We start from the raw sequence: 18,257 nt of genomic DNA on the forward strand, positions 1-18,257 counted from the left end.
TCTCTGATGGTTGCCAATAAAAGATTTGTAGGGAAGGTTGTAAGAGCAAGGTAGATGTGTAGTGATATTTCCTCAGAATATTCTCCCAGCTGTCTGCAAGTTTGGCTCAAGGCTATTCTAAACCTGGGGGTGATGTTTCAAAGCTTTTAATAGCTTTTTCTTTTAGCATTAATTTGTCTAATTGGTTTTTGGACACGTGTAAATCCTTTAGTATCCACAACTTCATATAGCAAAGTGTTTCAAAGTCCTATTATGTGTCACCGCTTCCTTTTGATGGTTTAAGCTCCCTAGTAATTGTAGTACTAAAGGAAGCTGTGAAAAATGTCATTCTTCATTACCCTTTCTGTTTCACTGGATTTTGTGAAAACATCTCTTATGTTTCCCATTATGTCTTTTTAAAGACTGGTGTCTACTAGATTACTTAACTGTTCCCCATGTGGAACCTATTCTACTTTTAATCATTCTTGCCTTTCTTCTAACCTGTTCTAGTTGTACTATATGCTTTTTAAGGTTAAAATAGAATCTTATAGTGCATTCACACTGTGGCAAACATAGCTGCATAGTGTCACTCTCCTTTCCTAAGAATTCCTTACACGTGCTTTGCTTTTTGACCATTACCAAGCATTGAACAGGTACTTTCACAGAACTGTCTGAAATTACCCTACCCTAAGTAGTGGTCAGATTAGAGCCTATCAGTGTATATGTAAAATTAGAGGAGTTTGGTTTTGACCTCAGGCAGGATCATTTCACCCTGAATTTCATCTGCTGTTCTGTCATGTAGTTGTTCAGCATTGACAGGACCTCCTGCAATTCTTCAGTCTTGGCTTTCCTCTCCAATTCTGTGACCAACTTCTCTCACCAATGAATTCCACTCAAGTAAAATGGGTTTTGCTGAGAACGGCAAAGCTCCTAATACGTTGCAGTCAGTTTGGGCTCGGATTTAAGATGGATAGACTATGGTGTAGGAGGCATTTACTTAATGTTTTGTGTTTGCATTTTGGTTTTGTGCTTTTTAGAAGTTTCTTTGGAAAGTAAAAAGCTTTGAAAAAATACTGTTTTACAGAAAAATCTGTTCAGCCTCTGTAGCAGTGAAAGACATAAGCATTTCTTTTCCAGTGACAACTTCTTTTAAACTTGAGGAGACTTGCTGAAGTTCTAACCTTTGTAATCTAGTGGTCATTACAGTATGATTTAAGAAAAGCTCTAGAGCCATTCAAATATGTTGTAGTAATAAGACAAATGAATTCTCCATTGTAGCCAGGGACCTTTTCCTTTACACTGAAAATTTATTTCTGACGCTACTCAAAGAATATCATGTATAGTGATGTTAAAATCAGTGCACTCCTTTTGCATATCACCTTTTTGAAAGCTGTTTTGTCTTAGGAAAGTACAGTTTCTGAAAACGGACTGACAGTGAGACTCCAAACATTCTTAACAAAACACCCCCTTCCACTCAGTACTGGAGGTAAGGTGGTAATGCTGGTGGGGGGTCTGTAGCTGTTAGCGTCTCTGTCAAACCCAGTATGAATGGTGTGGGTTATTCCTGTCTCCCTACGGTAATCTAGGATGCTTCTGGGGCAGTAAAATAGATAAATAATTTTCTTCCCTATTTCTGGATATATGGAACAATTTTTTTTTCCAGTATTGATGACATGGGTTGTTCCTGTCTCCTTACAATGATCTAGGATGCTTCTGGGGCAGTAAAATAGACATGTAAATAATTTCCTTTCCTATAGAACAACAATTTTTATCCCTTTTGTGCTTCAGGCTGAATATAAAACCTCAACTCGTTCCCTTGTGTTTGTGCACTGTATGCTAGACTTAGTAATTGCTTGATGATTCCGCATTTAAGTGGGATTTTATTCTGTGTGAGCTGCCAAGAAGTGGCATGGAATGACATGACTAACAAAGGGCAAGTCTGAGAGGGCATCTGTGTCTTAATATACTGAAACTTTGGCATTTGCTCTTTACACCTTAATATTGCAGAATGTAATTGCTATAAAGCTCCACTACTGTAAATATGTGTCATTTTAGGTAACAAAGTTAATGTTTTGGGAGAAGGAAAGGTAGGATCCGAGTCACTTGTCCAGAAAGAGGAATGTGTTGAAGTAAGTAAAGAACCAACCCAGGATCGAACCAAGCGAGTGAGAGGTGGAAAAAGCCAAAAGAGGAAGAGGCTTAGGAAGGACATTGGGAAGAAGACAAAGAAGAAAAAGAAAGGTAAATAACTAACACACCAGGAAAATGAAGCATTCTTTCTGATGCACGTGTCTGCTGTAAGTTGCTGTAGAAAAGCTGGTGCGACTGTCACGTAGTGTGGGAAATGGAAACTTACTGGCCATCCTTTAGGTTGCGTCTTTCAGTGGAGAGGTTCAGATGTCCGGGGGCTCTGTACTAGCTGTGGAGGAAAAACAGCAGCGTGCTGTAACTGTTACCTGTGTGTGAATCCTGGTTACACTACTGTACAAACTAAAGAAATTCCAATTGTGTGTGAACCAGCTTAACTCCTTGCAATTCACCATCAACTTTTGATAGCTGGCTTAAAGATTCTTCATGCTATCATGCTGTAGGTAGTCAGTTTACTAACTGAAGTGCTTGTTTTCTCATTCCTGGGAGAGGTATTAATGCATTTTACTTTCTCAACTGCCACTTCCTTCTCTGCTTTTGTCTTTTATTCTTACAAACTCCAATCGATGCTGATACTGCCTGCGATAGGAGTTTGAATTAATCAGAATATGTAGCGCTGAGATAACTAACTGTTTGGGGGTTTTTTTCTGGGTTTCTTAGAAGAGGATTCTGTAGAAAAAAGCAAAAGACTCCGCTACCATGATGAAGCTGACCAGAGTGCCCTGCAGAGAATGACGCGTCTGCGTGTCACCTGGACAGTGCAAGAAGACAGTCTGCTCATGCTGTGCCGAATTGCTAGTCATGTGCTAAACGCAAAGGTATTTAGTAGGACCTCTCTTTAGGGGATCTATGTACTGAACACACATTTCATCAGTCCTAGGAATTCATCCTGGTGCTAACCGTCATTTGTGTATGGAAAAGCTGAAGTTTAACTCCAGACACTTTTGTTCTTCACACAGGTAAAAGGGCCCTTTGTTCCATGGCAAGTAGTTCGGGATATCATGCATGCCAGCTTTGAGGAGTCGCTCGATAAAACTTCTCATTCTGTTGGACGAAGAGCTCGTTATATTGTCAGAAATCCACAGACGTATCTTAATTATAAGTAAGAAGATTTCTGTCTGTGTTCTAGGTATAGGCTAAATTCTCCTGCAATTAAGTGAAGGGATATGGTCCTCCTATGGTTTTGTCTTATTTCATGTGAATATAAATTTCAACTTTTTTGCACCCTAGTGCTACCAAATCTGTGTGAATTGGGAGAACTTCAACTATGTACAACACCTTCAATTGTATCTGTTGCAGAGTTTGCCTTGCTGAGGTTTACCAAGATAAAGCCCTCATTGAAGATTTCATGAATAGAGAAAACAATTATGAAGATCCACAGGTAGGAGGGAAGTATTCTAAAGGTCATAGAGTACTTCCCACTGTTTGGGTTACTGAGTACTTGCACTGTTCTGATTACTGTGATTTCATATCTTAACTTCTCCCTTGTACCCTTAGCTATATTAAAAATAGCATCGCTGTAAAAATGTAGCATCATGGCTATTTTGAGAGTAAAGTGGACACAGGCAGCCTTCCAAAGGCACGTAAACAGCACTGCTGTGCAACGAATTTTTTTTTTTACAATGTGCTTGTTTATAAACATCCATGACTGAGCATCCATATGCCCTGAATTTTTTTTAAGCCTCTCAGCCTCCTTGTTATCTGAGCAAGAAAACACTTTTGTTCTGTAATTTCTTATTTTTTTTATTCTGGTTGTGTGTCAAAATATTGCTTTAGCTTCTGTGGATGAGTGCAGGAATGCATGCAAATTTCATGAGGAGCCTTCCTTTGGTCAGTCAAAAGATTTTTATTTAATTTTTGAGCTTGTTATGGCTTAAATTAACCACAATTTCAAATCGAAAAGTTATTTCCACTTTCAGTGCAAACAATTCCATTTTGAGTCTCAAAACCTTCACAACTGGGACAATGTCACAGCAAAATTTTCTTTATTTTTATTCAGGAATGACAATTCATATTATTGTCAGAAAATTCCATCCAGTTCTATTAGATTCATTTTTGTTTAAATGAAGAATAGTTGTTCGCTGGTGAGACATTGCTGAAATACATGCATGTGTCCCCATCCCTAAAGTCTGTCTTTTGAAAGCAAATAAAATCTTGTTTCCAGAGAGACCCAGGTCTGTTCCTCTTGTTACACAAGTGTCCTCGAAGACTTGATTGTACAAACGGGTTTAATGGAAAACATGATAAAGCCTGAAGGGTATGAAGAGAAAAAAACTCTTAAGCAGAAGTTTAAACAAAGCTCTAGCAAGAGATCTTATGCTGTTAATTCAGTGTGATTGTTTTTAATATGTTCGGGGGGGGGTGGTTTGTTACAGTGAGCTTGATTACAGACAGAACCTGCAACTGTTAAGTAAATCAGCAAACACAACCTCCACAGAGCTTTTCTGATGCATTCTCTTGTTGGTTGTACTGTTTCTGACTTGATAATTCAAAACAGCTATTTCTACTAGAATTTTCCATGAACACTCTCAAAGTAGAGGGTCTCTTCCAACTCTTAAGAAATTGAGGTTGTTAACATTTCTGTCTTTTGTTTTCAAAGGTTTGTGCAAAGGAGTTTAAAGAGTTTGTGGAAAGACTGAAAGAGAAGTTCAGTTCAACCCTGGGAAATCCCAAACTTGAGATTCCTGATACTCTGCAGGAACTCTTTTCCAGGTATTTTAGTTATGGTGCTTTTGTCTCTGCACATGGGCTGAGAGAGTGAGAGAGGAGGGCGATATAGAGCAGACCTCTTCCCTGCTATGCATGTTTTACACTCTTTGTTACTTGTACTCTTAATATCAAAAGAAGTTTCAGTAAATACAACAAGCAGCGTTTCTTTCAAATCCATACTTCCTAAATACATATAACTAATTCTCAGTTATTCACACAAGCTTGCTTATTTTAAACCATTCCCATTTTGCTAAATAAGACTTTTTGTAAACCAGAAATTCACAATGTCAGATTTTCATAAATTAACAAATCCTCAACTTTGCTATTAGAGATATTGGTCCAGGTGTAACATACGAACGCAATAGAAGACTTCCCTTTACCATTTTATAGATTAACTGGCCCCATTTTATATCACAGTGTGTAGCTGGTGGCTCAGCTAAATCATATGTGCTGCTGGAAACAGAAGAGCACTCAGTATAATACAGTACAGTATTCTCCAACCCCAGATAGTCAAGGTTTTTCATGATGAATAACACTTGGAGAGAAGTGTGAAAATTTGGGTCTCAATTTTATGATAACGAACTTACCACCTTTGTAAATTTTCTTTCGTTGGGAAGAGTGTACATTACAGCAAAAGTACAGCCGATGGAAGTCCAAAGCTGCGATAGAATACAGTTATGTACTGTCTCCTGTCAATGTGTTTTACCTCCTTGTCAGCAGATAGCTTAGTGGAGTAAGGGGGAATGATCTGGACAGTTCTTTTAATTTTTGACGCTTGTGCTGAGGGCTGCATAGTTCCCCTGCTGTGTTCCAACGCTTGCCTTATTAGCAGTTGCGCTTGTCAGCCTCTGGGTCTCTCGGTTGACATAAAACCACAGAATGTTACTTTCTCAGTGTTTTCCTTTCCCTTCCCTTGACTAGATTTCGAGTTTTGGCAATCGGAGAAGACACAAATCAAAACACAAAAGAGGATAGTCTAAGCAGGTGAGTAGCAGTAGCACCGTTTTTTCCTATTAGGACTCTGAGGTCACGCCAGCCCCCACGTCAGTGAAAGTCACCTAGTCTTCTAATTCAGTAGGGTTTTCATCTGTTTGTTGCAGTGTATAAATTTATTAACAGAAAAATACTTACACAAGGTTGTAGGGACTCTCTGACATACATTATAGATTTGATGAATAAAGTGACAGCAGCAATGCCTTTCTCAAAATGGTGATCTGTTATCATTAGGACAACGGTGTATGTTTTCTGTGTGAGTGCAATACCTTAAGAGGAGGAGATGTTAACAGAGAGACCTTTGTTTTGTGGTGGATTATCTGGACTGACCCAAAAATATAGGGTGGAAGGTCAAGGAAAATGTAACAGGCTCCTTTACATGAATGATCCTCAGCTGTAGTGATCTCCTGCCTTTATATATCTATTTCAGAAGCAGGTGACTGAGTTTGTATATTTTTGTGCTAGTTTAATAGTTAGGTACCTCATGCTCAAAAATCATAAAGAATAAACTTTTTTCTTTTTTTCTTTCAGTGTCTATGATATTCATTTTCTAGTGCTACAGAATTTGATTCAGAGCACTTTGGCACTCTCAGATAACCAGATGAAATCTTGCCAGTCATTTCAGGTACAGTATCTGGACCAAACTTTACTGGTCATACAACTCTAAAAAGGTTCTCCTTCCTACTTTGATATATGCCTCTTTCAAATGGGAGAAAAGAAACCCAGAAACTTAGATTTTTAACCATTCTGTGGGGATTATTCTTGTCTGCTTTCAGGAAATTATATATTCTAAACAGATTTTCAGTATGTTGCTTTTCTCTCTGAGGATGAGATTGCGAGATGTGAGGCCAAAAGAACTCCCCAAAACCATACGAAATAAACTCCACATCCTTTCTGTCGGGTCAAACTGTACCATGATTTAGTGCCCACTCGAGCAGGTGGAATTACACTCTGGAAGAGGTATCACAAAGACAGTATCCAGCAGACACTGGTGTTGAGAAGCCTCTCTTTCAGCGCTGGGGACCACAAAAATATATCCTCTATTAATCAGGCACTTAAAGTGAAGTTAGAAGTTCAAAGGGAGTGTAAGATCTCATCAGCAGGAAAGAGTGGAGCCTAGAAAGTCAAGCTCATGGAAGCAAGTGTTCCTGGTAAAATGATGGGAAGAATCTCCCAAAATGTGATGCAGATGAGCATTTTTTTACATATCTAATGCTAGTGGGAGCCTGATCCCATTTTGAATATCAAGGTAGTATTTAGTTGATTTAATTGGCCTTTAAAGCGCAAAGCCTGGAATCCCATAAAAGGAACAGAATAGTGTAGTTAAGTGAATTTATATGTATAATTTACTTTCTGGCTTGTAGCTCCATATTCACTTATTTAATGTAAACCTCAGGTAGGTGAGTGTTACAGTGGATTCAGAGCTAACACTGCCTTTTATGTTGAATGGGGGTTTTTTGCAGACATTCCGTTTGTACCGGGAGTACCGGGATGACATTCTTGTGAAGGCTTTCCTAGAGTGTCAGAAGAGAAGCTTGGTCAATCGCCGCCGAGTAAACCACACGCTGGGACCAAAGAAGAGCCGGGCTTTGCCTTTTGTACCCATGTCGTATCAGCTGTCTCAGAGTTACTACAGGTGAGTGTCAGAAAGGTCACTGAGCAAAGAAAAGAACCTACCCAGGCATGCTTGGCATGGAGGAGAGAATACACATGAAGTATCTAGACCAAAGAACCTGATCATAACAGCCGAAGAGAAGAAGGTAATGTGTGTGTATGTATGTTAGCCCTGTATTCAGTTAGCAATTAGGGCCTTACAGGGAATAGAGCTGAGTTTGCGGGGCAAGACTTTACAAAGAACTATGGAGAGGAGAGGTAGCACCAAGTTCTAGATGTGGTGGAAAGATTTTTTTTTTTTTTTTAGTAATCTTGTTATTCTGATGGTTGGTTGCTTGCTTTTACTGTCCAGTTACTTTGTGCTAGACTGTACCTGAATGTCAGGGGTGAGGGAGGAGAGTTCAACTGTAAATGTATTCAGTGCTTGAGCAGAAGATGAGATCTTTGCTTTGTATTTGTTATATAGTACCTGACCTTTACATGGTGCATAAATACCTAATGTTCTGGAACTAGTAAAAGGACTGTGAAAGCAGATGTAGAAGATGCTTGGTCACCAGCTCTATCATGGAACTTCGACTATTTGGCTGCTCTGTGCTACCATGGGTCTAAAATTCATATACAGTAAGAACAGACTATGAAAGTTTTGCGCTGCTTTGAATTTGTCTTTTTGTCCAGAGTTTTTACGTGGCGGTTTCCCAGTACAATTTGTACAGAGTCCTTTCAGTTCCTAGAGAAGCTCAAGGATGCTGAAAAATCAGACCAGCCAGACAACTTCTCATTTAAAGATCAAGAAAACAAAGCATCAGAAGGAATGGTTGCATTTCCTATGGATGGACCTGGTGGCCAGTGTGTGGCGATGCTTTCCCTATTCTCCCTGGGACTTGTATCTGTGAATGTGAGAATCCCAGAGCAGATAGTTGTGGTGGACAGCACTATGGTGGAAAATGAAGTGATAAAAAGGTAAACATTGTTATTTCTACTAGTAAATACATTTTGGGGGTAACCTGAATGAAATTGGGACAGACATCAGCATTTTCTGCGCTGTATTGTTGCATGTTTTACTGCGATATTGTTCAGATTTTTGTTTCTGAGGGAGCATTCTGAAGACTTAATGGCACTTTAGTTAGTGCCTGTCATTATAGCCTTGGACTGCATTTGTCTTCACATATATGACACTTAAATTGCTAGGCACTTCATTGCTCTCAGAGGTGATGTGGAAAGGAGAGTGGTGTGTGCTAGATGAGCATTTTCATCAACACTGTGCCTTCTCATTTCAAGGACTAAGAAGGATTAGTACCAGGGTTTCAGCTTTATCAGTGAAACCTGTCTCCACCATATTGAATCTATGTATTGTCTCCTCGTTGAATTTTTTGTAAAGCCTCCAGTAATTGCGTACCACTGAAATTGAAACTCTCTCCCTAGGCAGCCTAATCCTGTGACTATCTATCCTTACAATCATTGTGTCTTTTCTTAGAGTGCAAGTAAAATCTTATGCTGTAGTTCAACCTGTTGCTGCCTGTTGTATATATACATGGAAAACACTTTCTTCTCTTTCTCTTTAGAGCAGCTTATTACCTATTTGAAGATTGTTATCACAATCCTCCTCCCATAATATTTTGTGCTTAAAAATGAGCAGCCTCAGTTCCTTTACTTCTGGTTTTGGTGTGTTATTCATGTTAACCAGATCTGTCTTTCTCATTATTTTCCTCTGCACTGAACTGTGATGTCAAAAAACAAATGCCATGCTCTTGCTGGAAGGTCTGTGCCAATTACATCATGTTATATAGGTGATAAGCCTGCTAATACATCCCAAGATGATGAATGGCAATGGTCTCGCCAAAAACCAGGCAGCCAAAAACCCCCAGTGTGAAGATTCATGTACAGCTTTTGATTCTTATGATTCCCTAGAACAAGCTACTTTTCCTTTACCTACTTAATTGTTTCCTCATAGTGTGGAGGGACAGGTGCATAGTACTGTGATAGAAATAACATGCATTTGTCCATATGAAATTGCTTCCTGCTCTTTTCTGGACTATTTCTCCAGTTTGCTGGAAGTGTTCTGAATGCAAATCCTGTCTTCTCATAAACTTGCATCCTCTCCAGTTTGATCCCATACAAACTTGCTAAGCTATTTTATCACCCAGGTCATTAGCAAAAATACACTGAACCCTGGACTACTCCCATTTTCTGTGGGCATCTGAGTCCAGTTTTCCAACTTGTTATATACTTGCACTGTTTTTTCTAAACGGTGTGTTCCCTTTTGGTTTTAAATATGTTTTAAGAGAAGGTACGCAAGGTCTAACTCATCTTAGAAAAGGTTAGAAGGAACTTTTGGTTGTCTCTGGCATAATCTGCTTAAAACAGACAACTTCAGAGTTAGCTCAGGTTCTTCAGAGCCTTCACCATTATCCACAATGGCTTTTGTGTGTGTTCTGGAAAGAAATAGCATCGGTTTGACTATTTCTGGGAAATCTATTCTGGCTGCTACTGCTATTCTTTCTTTACTTTGAGGCTGTCTGCAGTTTGGTTTATGTTGTTTTTTTGGCTTTTTTTTAAAGTAACTGAAATGTTTGGTCTGTAATTCTTTCTTCTCCTTTTCTCCCTTAAAAATGAACACTGTCTGCCCTGTACTGCAGTATCCCTTATGGTTTCAGCCTCTGTGCTCTGACAGATGTTCCCTCGTGATGAAGTGTCTGCTGAAACCAAAGAGGTTCAGCACTGTAAGCTGAGATATTTGGGGTTCTTTTCAACATGCTTGCAAAAAAGAGTGCGTTTCCTTTTCCAGAGACCTCTACTGTATTTTCTTTTCTGTAGTTGCTTGATCTCAGCATTTTAAATCAGTCTGCTATGGACATACCCACAGCTGTTCATGACTAAATACTGGAATGCAGAATAGCATGTGTTCTTGCTGTGCTTAGTGTAATGAGTCACCTTTCCTATTTTGGAAAAAAAAGCCAACAAACAAAACACCTCTGTTTGCTGTAGTTTGGGAAAAGAAGGACTTGAGGATGATGATGACGATGATGATGACTTAGATGACAGCTCTGGAGGCAAACGGAGAATAGAAGTAAAAGCTCGTCAAGCATCTCATACCAATTACTTACTGATGAGAGGCTACTACGCCCCTGGAATTGTCAGCACGCGCAATCTGAGTCCCAGCGACAACATTGTGGTCAATTCCTGCCAGGTGAAGGTTAAGCTGCGATGTACACCAGCTCCAGGAAGACTCAGGTCTCCAGGTTAGTTTCTGTTTGGCCTAACTTGCACGGAAGTGGGTTGGAGCAGGAAAGACAGCAAAGTCATGAGCTGAGGAACTGATTTGAACAAAGCTTCTTAATAGGAACGTTCTTTTTTTCATCACACATGCAGTTTGCCTTGTAATGCTTTCTCTCCGGACTTAAAGACTTAGAGGCACCTTTTGTTGGTAACAAGTCCTTGCCTGTATTGCATGTTGTGTGAAACTCTTAATCCAAAGAGGAAGTCTGTCCTCTGTTATCCCTTCTCTAGGAGGTTTTTCAGTCCCTTCTGCAACTTAAAATACCCTATTATGTCGCACCCAGGCTTTCTCTTCTGTAAAGAGAAATGAAAATCTTTCAGAGCTACTTGACTGGAAATTCACATTTACTTGGCTCATGCGAGTGCCTGTAATAGTGGTGTCCAATCTCTGGCCTTTTACCGACAGCAATTTAAACATTTTGGTAATATTCAGAGCTTGAATATTTGCAATTTATCAGCACCCTCCCCGCCCCCCCCTTCTTGAAGAGCATCTTCCTTTCACCTGTAATGCAGATGTATCCAGGAAAGCCTTTAGTTGTTTAGCTCTTTAGTTGGACAGTCTAGTGCTGTCCCTGCCCATTCCTGTTGCTGTTGTGTTAGAGGTAAAATAGAAATTCTTTCTCATATCTCTGCTGCCACACATGCCCTCCAGGTGTACTGAGCTGACAGCTCGTTGGAGTTGTTCTCGTTTTTCCTTGGCTGTCAAAGCAGTGCAGCTGTTGTGTGAGTGTCCCACAAGGCAGGATGTAAAGGCAGCCTGCAGATAAAAGGGTGGGGAGCAGGTAAGAACAGTGCCAAAGCTACCCTCTAATCATCTGGGACTGGAAAAGGGGGTTACGCTGCTTCAACTTCTGAATACTCCGTACAGTGGGGATCAGTTTTGTGCAGTGATGGACCTGTCTCCAAAGAGAGACACTTTCTTATACTAATTGTATTAAGACATTGTCAACTTGTAGTCTATTTGGCCAATAGCTTTCTGCCATGGATCCATTTTTTCCGATTAATAGGGTCCTCCATAGCATTTCCTTGCCCTAGACTTCTCACTTGACCTTCTTCAAGAAAAAAGGAGATGATTCCCTCACTAACTTAGAGTTAAGCTGACCCAGTGTTAGAATACCAGTAAGTCTACACTGTATTTCAGTGATACTTCACTTTGATATGAGGGTAAGCCCTTGTAAAGCAGCTTGCTTTTCTTCTACAGGTCTTTTCAGACACAAATGTATAAGGCAGAAAGGAAAAAGGAAACTGCAGCAATGAAGATGGAAAACTGAGCTCTGTTTTTAATTGGAATAGACAGATTAGAGGTGTTCTAGACTGTCTCAGAATATTTCTTTCTGTAGCATATTGCATAGTAACAACTGCTTCACAGCTCATACACTTGATTTTTATTTGCTTTGCAGTTTCTTCTGTGCTTGATAACATGGTTGTGGGAGTCTCCTGCCTCCCTGAAACTTTTACCAGGCTGATAAAAGTCCAAGAAGAAAACTATGAGGTTGATCGGTTTCTTCATGAGTGTACAGAATGTTATGGCTATAATCCCAGTGATGTAGCTGCTGTCTTGGAGATCCGTAATGCAATAGAGGCAACTTCCCACTTTGGAATTTGCAAAGCTGAGCTAAGCAAACGTTTCTGCAGCTATGAAGAGGTGGAACTTGGACGGACCAGGAGCTTGGAGCAGTACATTCAGGTGGTTTTACAGCCAGCTGCTTTCCATACATTAATGTTTGCATGCTTAGTGTTCCCCTTGAATAGGACAATCTTCCAGGCTGCAGGAAGCAAATAGAAGTTGAACAAAGCTATTGATATTAGGCAAGAGATCACACACCGATACCTGATAGCAGTCTCCCCTCAAATTTAGGATAGGAGGGCCAAAAATTAAAGCAGCACTTACAAAAAGACAGGAATGAACTGTTTCAGGAACCTAGAGTAACCAACATTCACCTTTAGAAGGAAAATACTCTTTCCCAGTTACATTTTAACTTTAGCTGAACAAAAATGTCTTGTGCTGTAATTTCAGAAAAGTTTAAGGGGTAAAACATCTTTTCAACTTCAGTGCAGCAGGACAGAAAATTCAATATTCTACTAAGCTCTTCCTCTTTTTTTGCTGCCAGTTAAAGATGGCAATTCCATGATACTTGGTTAAACTGGCATTTTCCAGTGAAAGCTCCTGAGACCATTTTTGTGTTGGTTTGGGTTTTTTTTAGGACCTTATTGAAATGCAGCAGGTTTTAGAAGTTGGAGGCCATGCTGTAAGACTGGTTGCAATAGTATTTGCCAAGCCATGGCTATTACACTCAGTATGTGTGAAGAATAAACCAGATGATTCTGATCAGCAAGGAGCAGAAGCCACTCTCCCAGAGGTACAACAGGATTGCCTGCCACCAGAACCAAAGAAGGGAGAGGAATGTTTGAGAGAGGTGGAGCAGCTGGGAAGAGACACACAATCCGTCAGTGATGAAGAACCCCCAAGGAAGAGATGCAAGACTCAAAATGATGTCCTTCAAGATGGCAATCAACTCTGCCAGGTTTCACAGAGCGCTTTGAAAAGTGCAGATGAAAATAACTTTGCAGGCATTGCTGATGCTGTTACAACGAAGGAAGCTTTAATCATGGATGAAGAAACGGGCTCCCTGGGAGGACAGATGGAACACCTAGCTGAACACCCAGTGTGTGCTCCAGCTGCTGCGAATGTGGACGCTTACAAGGAACAAGATAAATCTTCTTCTGAGGACAAAGAGCTTGAAGAGGCTGATGAGCTCAGCACTGAGCACAGCAAGGAAGTCCCAACCCTTGAACAATCAGCCAGTGAGCAGTATGATGCTCTTACTTACTTACAGGAGAACCCAGGAGTCTCTAAAGGTATGTAGGAGCACTCTACATCCAAAAAATAGGGAATAGCTTATCAGTTGATCCCAGACAGGTAGCTCCATTTTATAAGCAAATACTAGGTTCTTTATGAAGCTGTACCAGTGACAGAGGTTTTCACTTCTCACGGACAAATTGGCATTACCCTACTTGATCCAGAGAGTCTTGGAACTTTTCAAATAAATCAAAGATTCCTTCTTATGCCTATTGCTGGAATGTTCATGACTAGTCCAGAAATGTGCTTTTTTTAGAAACTCGTTTCCATGTCTTACTCTTCTCCAAAAACGTATCTGGATCACTAGTTTCTCATCTCTGGCTTCAGTCCAAAGGCTAGACATTTCTAAACCTAGAAAACGCAGCACTACTGGTGTACATTTAACTAGAATGCCCATAACTGAAAGTTGTAAAATCATTAAAGCGTTCACCAGAAAGCAGCACTTGTCAGTGAGATGATTAATAGCCTCGTTTGTAACCCAATTTGACTTAATTTTCATTTCTTTTTTACTGCCAGTTTTCTTTTTTAATAGCTAGTAGTTCTTGCCAGGCTTTACATTAAGTAGGTTGTTGGGGATTTTATTTTTTGTTTTTATCACCTCTGATTTCAGATTGAATCACAAGCTAACTGCTTGTGTGGTATTTTGCCAAGATCTGCCATTACCCACGTTTACAGCTGCAGACTGATCCGTAGCATCTTAGAGCTTGGTATGGTTTAATTGGAGCCTTCCTGCAGGAAATACTCGGGGCTGTCTAAACAGCAAAGACTTCAGCAGTTCTTAACATGAAACTACTAAAGTACTGTTTTGGGTTTAACTTCCTCTATTTGTTTGTAATACAGGAAGGAAGAAATAGTATGTTATGTTATGTTATCAAGCATCTTACTGACGAAGGCCAGCTGAAGGGTTTAGGTGTGCTTAAGCCAAAGCTGTTAGCCTCTGGGTGTGGTAGAAGTACCTACATTAAGTAATTGTGTAATTAAACCCCATGACGTAACGCATAATGGAAGTTGCACAGACAACTTTCCCTTTGAAACTGAACCCTGCTGAAATCTTGAGTTTGCATTCTCAAGTCTACAGGTACTCGGACTTCTGCTCAAGTTAAGTTAAACAAACCTATGTGAGTGCTTGCCAGCTGAGACCTGCACCGCGCTCGGTGTGAAACCCGGTTCTTTCGGTCCATAAAATTACTTGCTGTTCAGCCATGTCATCAGACTTCTAGGAATAAAACCTCTTGCTGTGATTTGGGAATGGAACCACAAAAAGTGTGGTTGGAGTAGACAGATGTGGTTGTGAGAAGAGGTGGAGGAAGAAAGAGTGTGCAGCAGACAGGTAACGGCAGTTGGAGTGGAAGCTTAGAGCTCCCCATGCAACTGAGAACACCAAGCAGCGTAGTTTGCTTATTTTCTAGCATCAGCTGTTGCATTTTACAGCTCAGCCACCTCTTACTTACCTTCTGCTAGATAAAGAGTTTGGGTTAATTAAAATCTGTGTGTTCTTTTCTTTCCAGGAAGTTCTATGACAGATCTGTCCCAGGCAGCCAGGGACCGGTGAGTAAGAGATGTCTGCAGAATAACTAAACACTTAGCACTACCAAAATATCTGGAAGCAAATGATTTGGAAACTTTAGTTTTATGCTCTGATGGGCAGTGAGCATCGATGATAGAGAAACCCTCTGCTTTCCTCCATTTTTCTTGTTAATGTTACTCGTGCTTGTATGCAAGCTGAAAAAATTTGATACACGTGTTTTCCCAAAAACCGACTAGCTCCAAATATCATAGGAACAAAAGTAATTTTATTTCACAAATAAGCCAGAAAGTGTCAGCTTCCATGTGCCCAGGAAAGGCCTGGAGAAACTGCAGTACTGGAAATGTGAATTTCCATGCAGGGTCTGTCTTTTGACTCCAAAATGCTAAAAATGAGGAATTTCTTTCCTATCTGAGCACTGTTGCTGCACGTTGCAGATTGAAGCAGGTCTTGGATAACTTCTGGAGGGTATCAGAGCTAGTACCAAACAAAGCTTTCCTGGTCATCAAGACTCAAGCTAACGGAGTTAGGAATGGAACCACAAAAAGTGTGGTTGGAGTAGACGGATGTGGTTGTGAGAAGAGGTGGAGGAAGAAAGAGAAACAGTGTTCCACTGTTGAGTGGAATAATGGTGCTAAAAGCGCTTCTTGGGTGGTGAACACCTAGTGTGAAATACTGCAGGTCTGTGGAAGTGTCTGGTAGATTAGCACCAGTCTCTGCTCAGAGCAGCTGCAGAAATTACACCTTGCATGTGAGCAAACACTGGCAACGGACATAGTCAGAACCTCTGTTACACTGAAATGATGATCATGGGGAATCTGGCTAGAAGATAACTCCTACCAGAGCTGAACTCAAATTGTCTTTTGCAGGGCCTGCGAGAACGTCTGCTTCATTGGGAGACCGTGGAGGATTGTGGATGGGAATCTGAATAAACCCGTGTGTAAGGGGATGATGGAAGCCGTGCTCTATCACATCATGACAAAACCCGGCATAACAGAAGGCATGCTGCTGCAGCATTACGTGGGGGTGCTGCAGCCTGTTGCTGTCTTGGAGATACTGCAGGTATGTGAATCATCAGCTGTGTGAGCTTTAATCTGGTTCAGCTTCCACACTTCTGGAGCTGGCAGCTACTTTCCTGGAAGTCCCAGGAAAATGTGACTGAATGAACTGTGAAAAACAACCTTCTCCCTTTAGTGCAAATTAACCGAAGCCAGAGCGAGTTACTGTTCCCAGTGAGGATGGAAGGAAGCCTGCTTTACCCTTCCTTGGAATTACCGTATTACTGCCTTTAAAATTTGAGCTTGCTTCTGAAATGGATGTACATGCAGTTGAAATGCTGGTTGGTTACTGAAGAGTGGTGGCTTGTCGCTGTGAAATATTAAGTTGGGCTGTCTAATGCAGTGTTAATCGCTGCAGAGTTTCTCTTAATTTTTTTCCTTATGTACCTTTCAGATGGGTAGTCTTTGACATGAGAATCAGACTGAAATGTGTCTCTGCTAGACAATACTGTAAACAGACCTTCTGTCCTGACAGACCCGCTTAAAGGCATCCATCCTTAACTGTAAAACAATACATGGTTTGAGTTTCTCATATTTTTTTCCCACACCTTGAAGTCTGATTGCCACCACTGCTACTTTGCAAATGAACTCTTGAATTTTTTTTTTTTCATGTAAGGATTCAAAATCTTAAGTATGGCAGCCACACTGCAGTCCCTCCCGTGACTTCCCCTACTAATGCTGGAAGGAATATTCCACTGTATGTACGCCACACTTCTGTCCAAAGGCTCCTACATTTTGGTCACAGTGCAAGTTGTGTTTACTACTGGTGACACACAGAGCACCCATCCTGCCTCCTAGGTGTTCCAGCACAGTTTGTCTGTATGTCCTGTGCAGCAACACTGCCACGAGGGTAGCTGGGATCAGGGGAAAGCTTTTAAGTCTGCAGTATGGATAGTGGTGAGGCATGCCCATGTGGGAAAGCAATAGATTCCTAGGAAATTTTAATTCAAATCCACAGAATCAAGCAATTACCTGTACGTTTTACAGACTGGAGAACTTGAATCTAACTTCTCTACCAATAAATTTGGTAAGAACTGGTTTTGAAACCACAGACAGAGCTTACATCTGTAATATACCAAGTATTAGTAAAATCTAGATGCATACACAACACATACTGAATACACCCCAGATGTTTTTGGCACATAGATTGCCTTGCTGGGTGTTGCTGTGGGAATGAATGCTAACCCATTAGCAAGAACTGACCCAGAAGTCTGGGATTTACATCTATACCAGCCTTAAATTACTTGTAACTCATCCTAAATGTTGAGATCTGTTGTTGAACCCATGTTCTGTGTCAGTAGCCAGATGTTGCTGAAGGTGACAAACAAGCATATATCCAGCTATGTGAACTTGCTGTGTTCTGCTGTCATCTTTGCCATCCCCATGGTCTCCTGAGGGGTGAAGCAAAGCTACTTTTCATATAAATCTTCCAATGTTTGAGAACACTGCAGGTAGAACAGCATTCAGTGCATTTTTATTTTTTTTACTGCAACTGCTCAAGCTAAAATATGTGACTCTTTCTGCAGGGTCTGGAAACTCTTGGTTGCATCAGACGATTCTACATGAAAAAGCCATCCCTGGTGTCACTGTTTTCTCAGCCAGTTCTGGAAGAACAACTAAACAATCCCAAATTGAGCGAAACCCCAACAATATACTATGAGCCTACGATAGACTGTACTCTCAGGCTGGGAAGAGTGTTCCCCTGTGAAGTGAACTGGAATAAATGGGTGCAGATTATCCCTGTATAAAAGAGGTAAAGCAGAGTCGTATAAAACTGGTTTAGCCTGTAGGAGTGAGTGTTAATGCAGATTAAATGTTACAATTTGTGCACCATCATGTTTTTATTAAAGGGATAAATAATTTTTGAATGTATTTAAAGTCAGAATAAAGCTTCACAATAAGATACAGGTAATATTCAATCATGCTTTAAGTATATTCTCTTTTTACCAATAATTGCTTGTAGGGTTCACAGTTTCTGGCTGAGCAAAGGCACCTTTTTCTTTTTTTTTCCTCCCTCCCCTTAAAGCATTCCTGGTCTGGCTTTACCTTTGCTTTGCCTTCCGTTCTGTTGCACAGCAGCTGCCTCTGGGCTAAG

General features: G+C 40.5%; 1 protein-coding gene across 1 annotated transcript in view; it reads left to right on the forward strand.

Moving 5' to 3' along the window:
• Positions 1–17,972, forward strand: part of GTF3C1 (general transcription factor IIIC subunit 1) — a gene marked incomplete at its 5' end in the record, with an annotated part of 43,212 nt that extends 25,240 nt beyond the window's left edge. The window contains 16 exons of the mRNA XM_082006718.1: positions 1,384–1,465; positions 2,035–2,220; positions 2,788–2,945; positions 3,087–3,229; positions 3,427–3,508; positions 4,727–4,839; positions 5,758–5,820; positions 6,361–6,454; positions 7,293–7,465; positions 8,119–8,403; positions 10,429–10,682; positions 12,120–12,406; positions 12,924–13,578; positions 15,088–15,127; positions 15,974–16,166; positions 17,689–17,972. Of these exons, the coding sequence (XP_081862844.1) occupies positions 1,384–1,465; positions 2,035–2,220; positions 2,788–2,945; positions 3,087–3,229; positions 3,427–3,508; positions 4,727–4,839; positions 5,758–5,820; positions 6,361–6,454; positions 7,293–7,465; positions 8,119–8,403; positions 10,429–10,682; positions 12,120–12,406; positions 12,924–13,578; positions 15,088–15,127; positions 15,974–16,166; positions 17,689–17,910 (3,030 nt within the window). The 3' untranslated portion in view covers positions 17,911–17,972. The remainder of the gene's footprint in view (positions 1–1,383; positions 1,466–2,034; positions 2,221–2,787; positions 2,946–3,086; positions 3,230–3,426; positions 3,509–4,726; positions 4,840–5,757; positions 5,821–6,360; positions 6,455–7,292; positions 7,466–8,118; positions 8,404–10,428; positions 10,683–12,119; positions 12,407–12,923; positions 13,579–15,087; positions 15,128–15,973; positions 16,167–17,688) is intronic.
• Between the last annotated feature and the right edge of the window lie 285 nt (positions 17,973–18,257).

Source organism: Phaethon aethereus (genome assembly GCF_964289735.1).
Source record: "Phaethon aethereus genome assembly, chromosome: 15".
NCBI lineage: Eukaryota > Metazoa > Chordata > Aves > Phaethontiformes > Phaethontidae > Phaethon > Phaethon aethereus.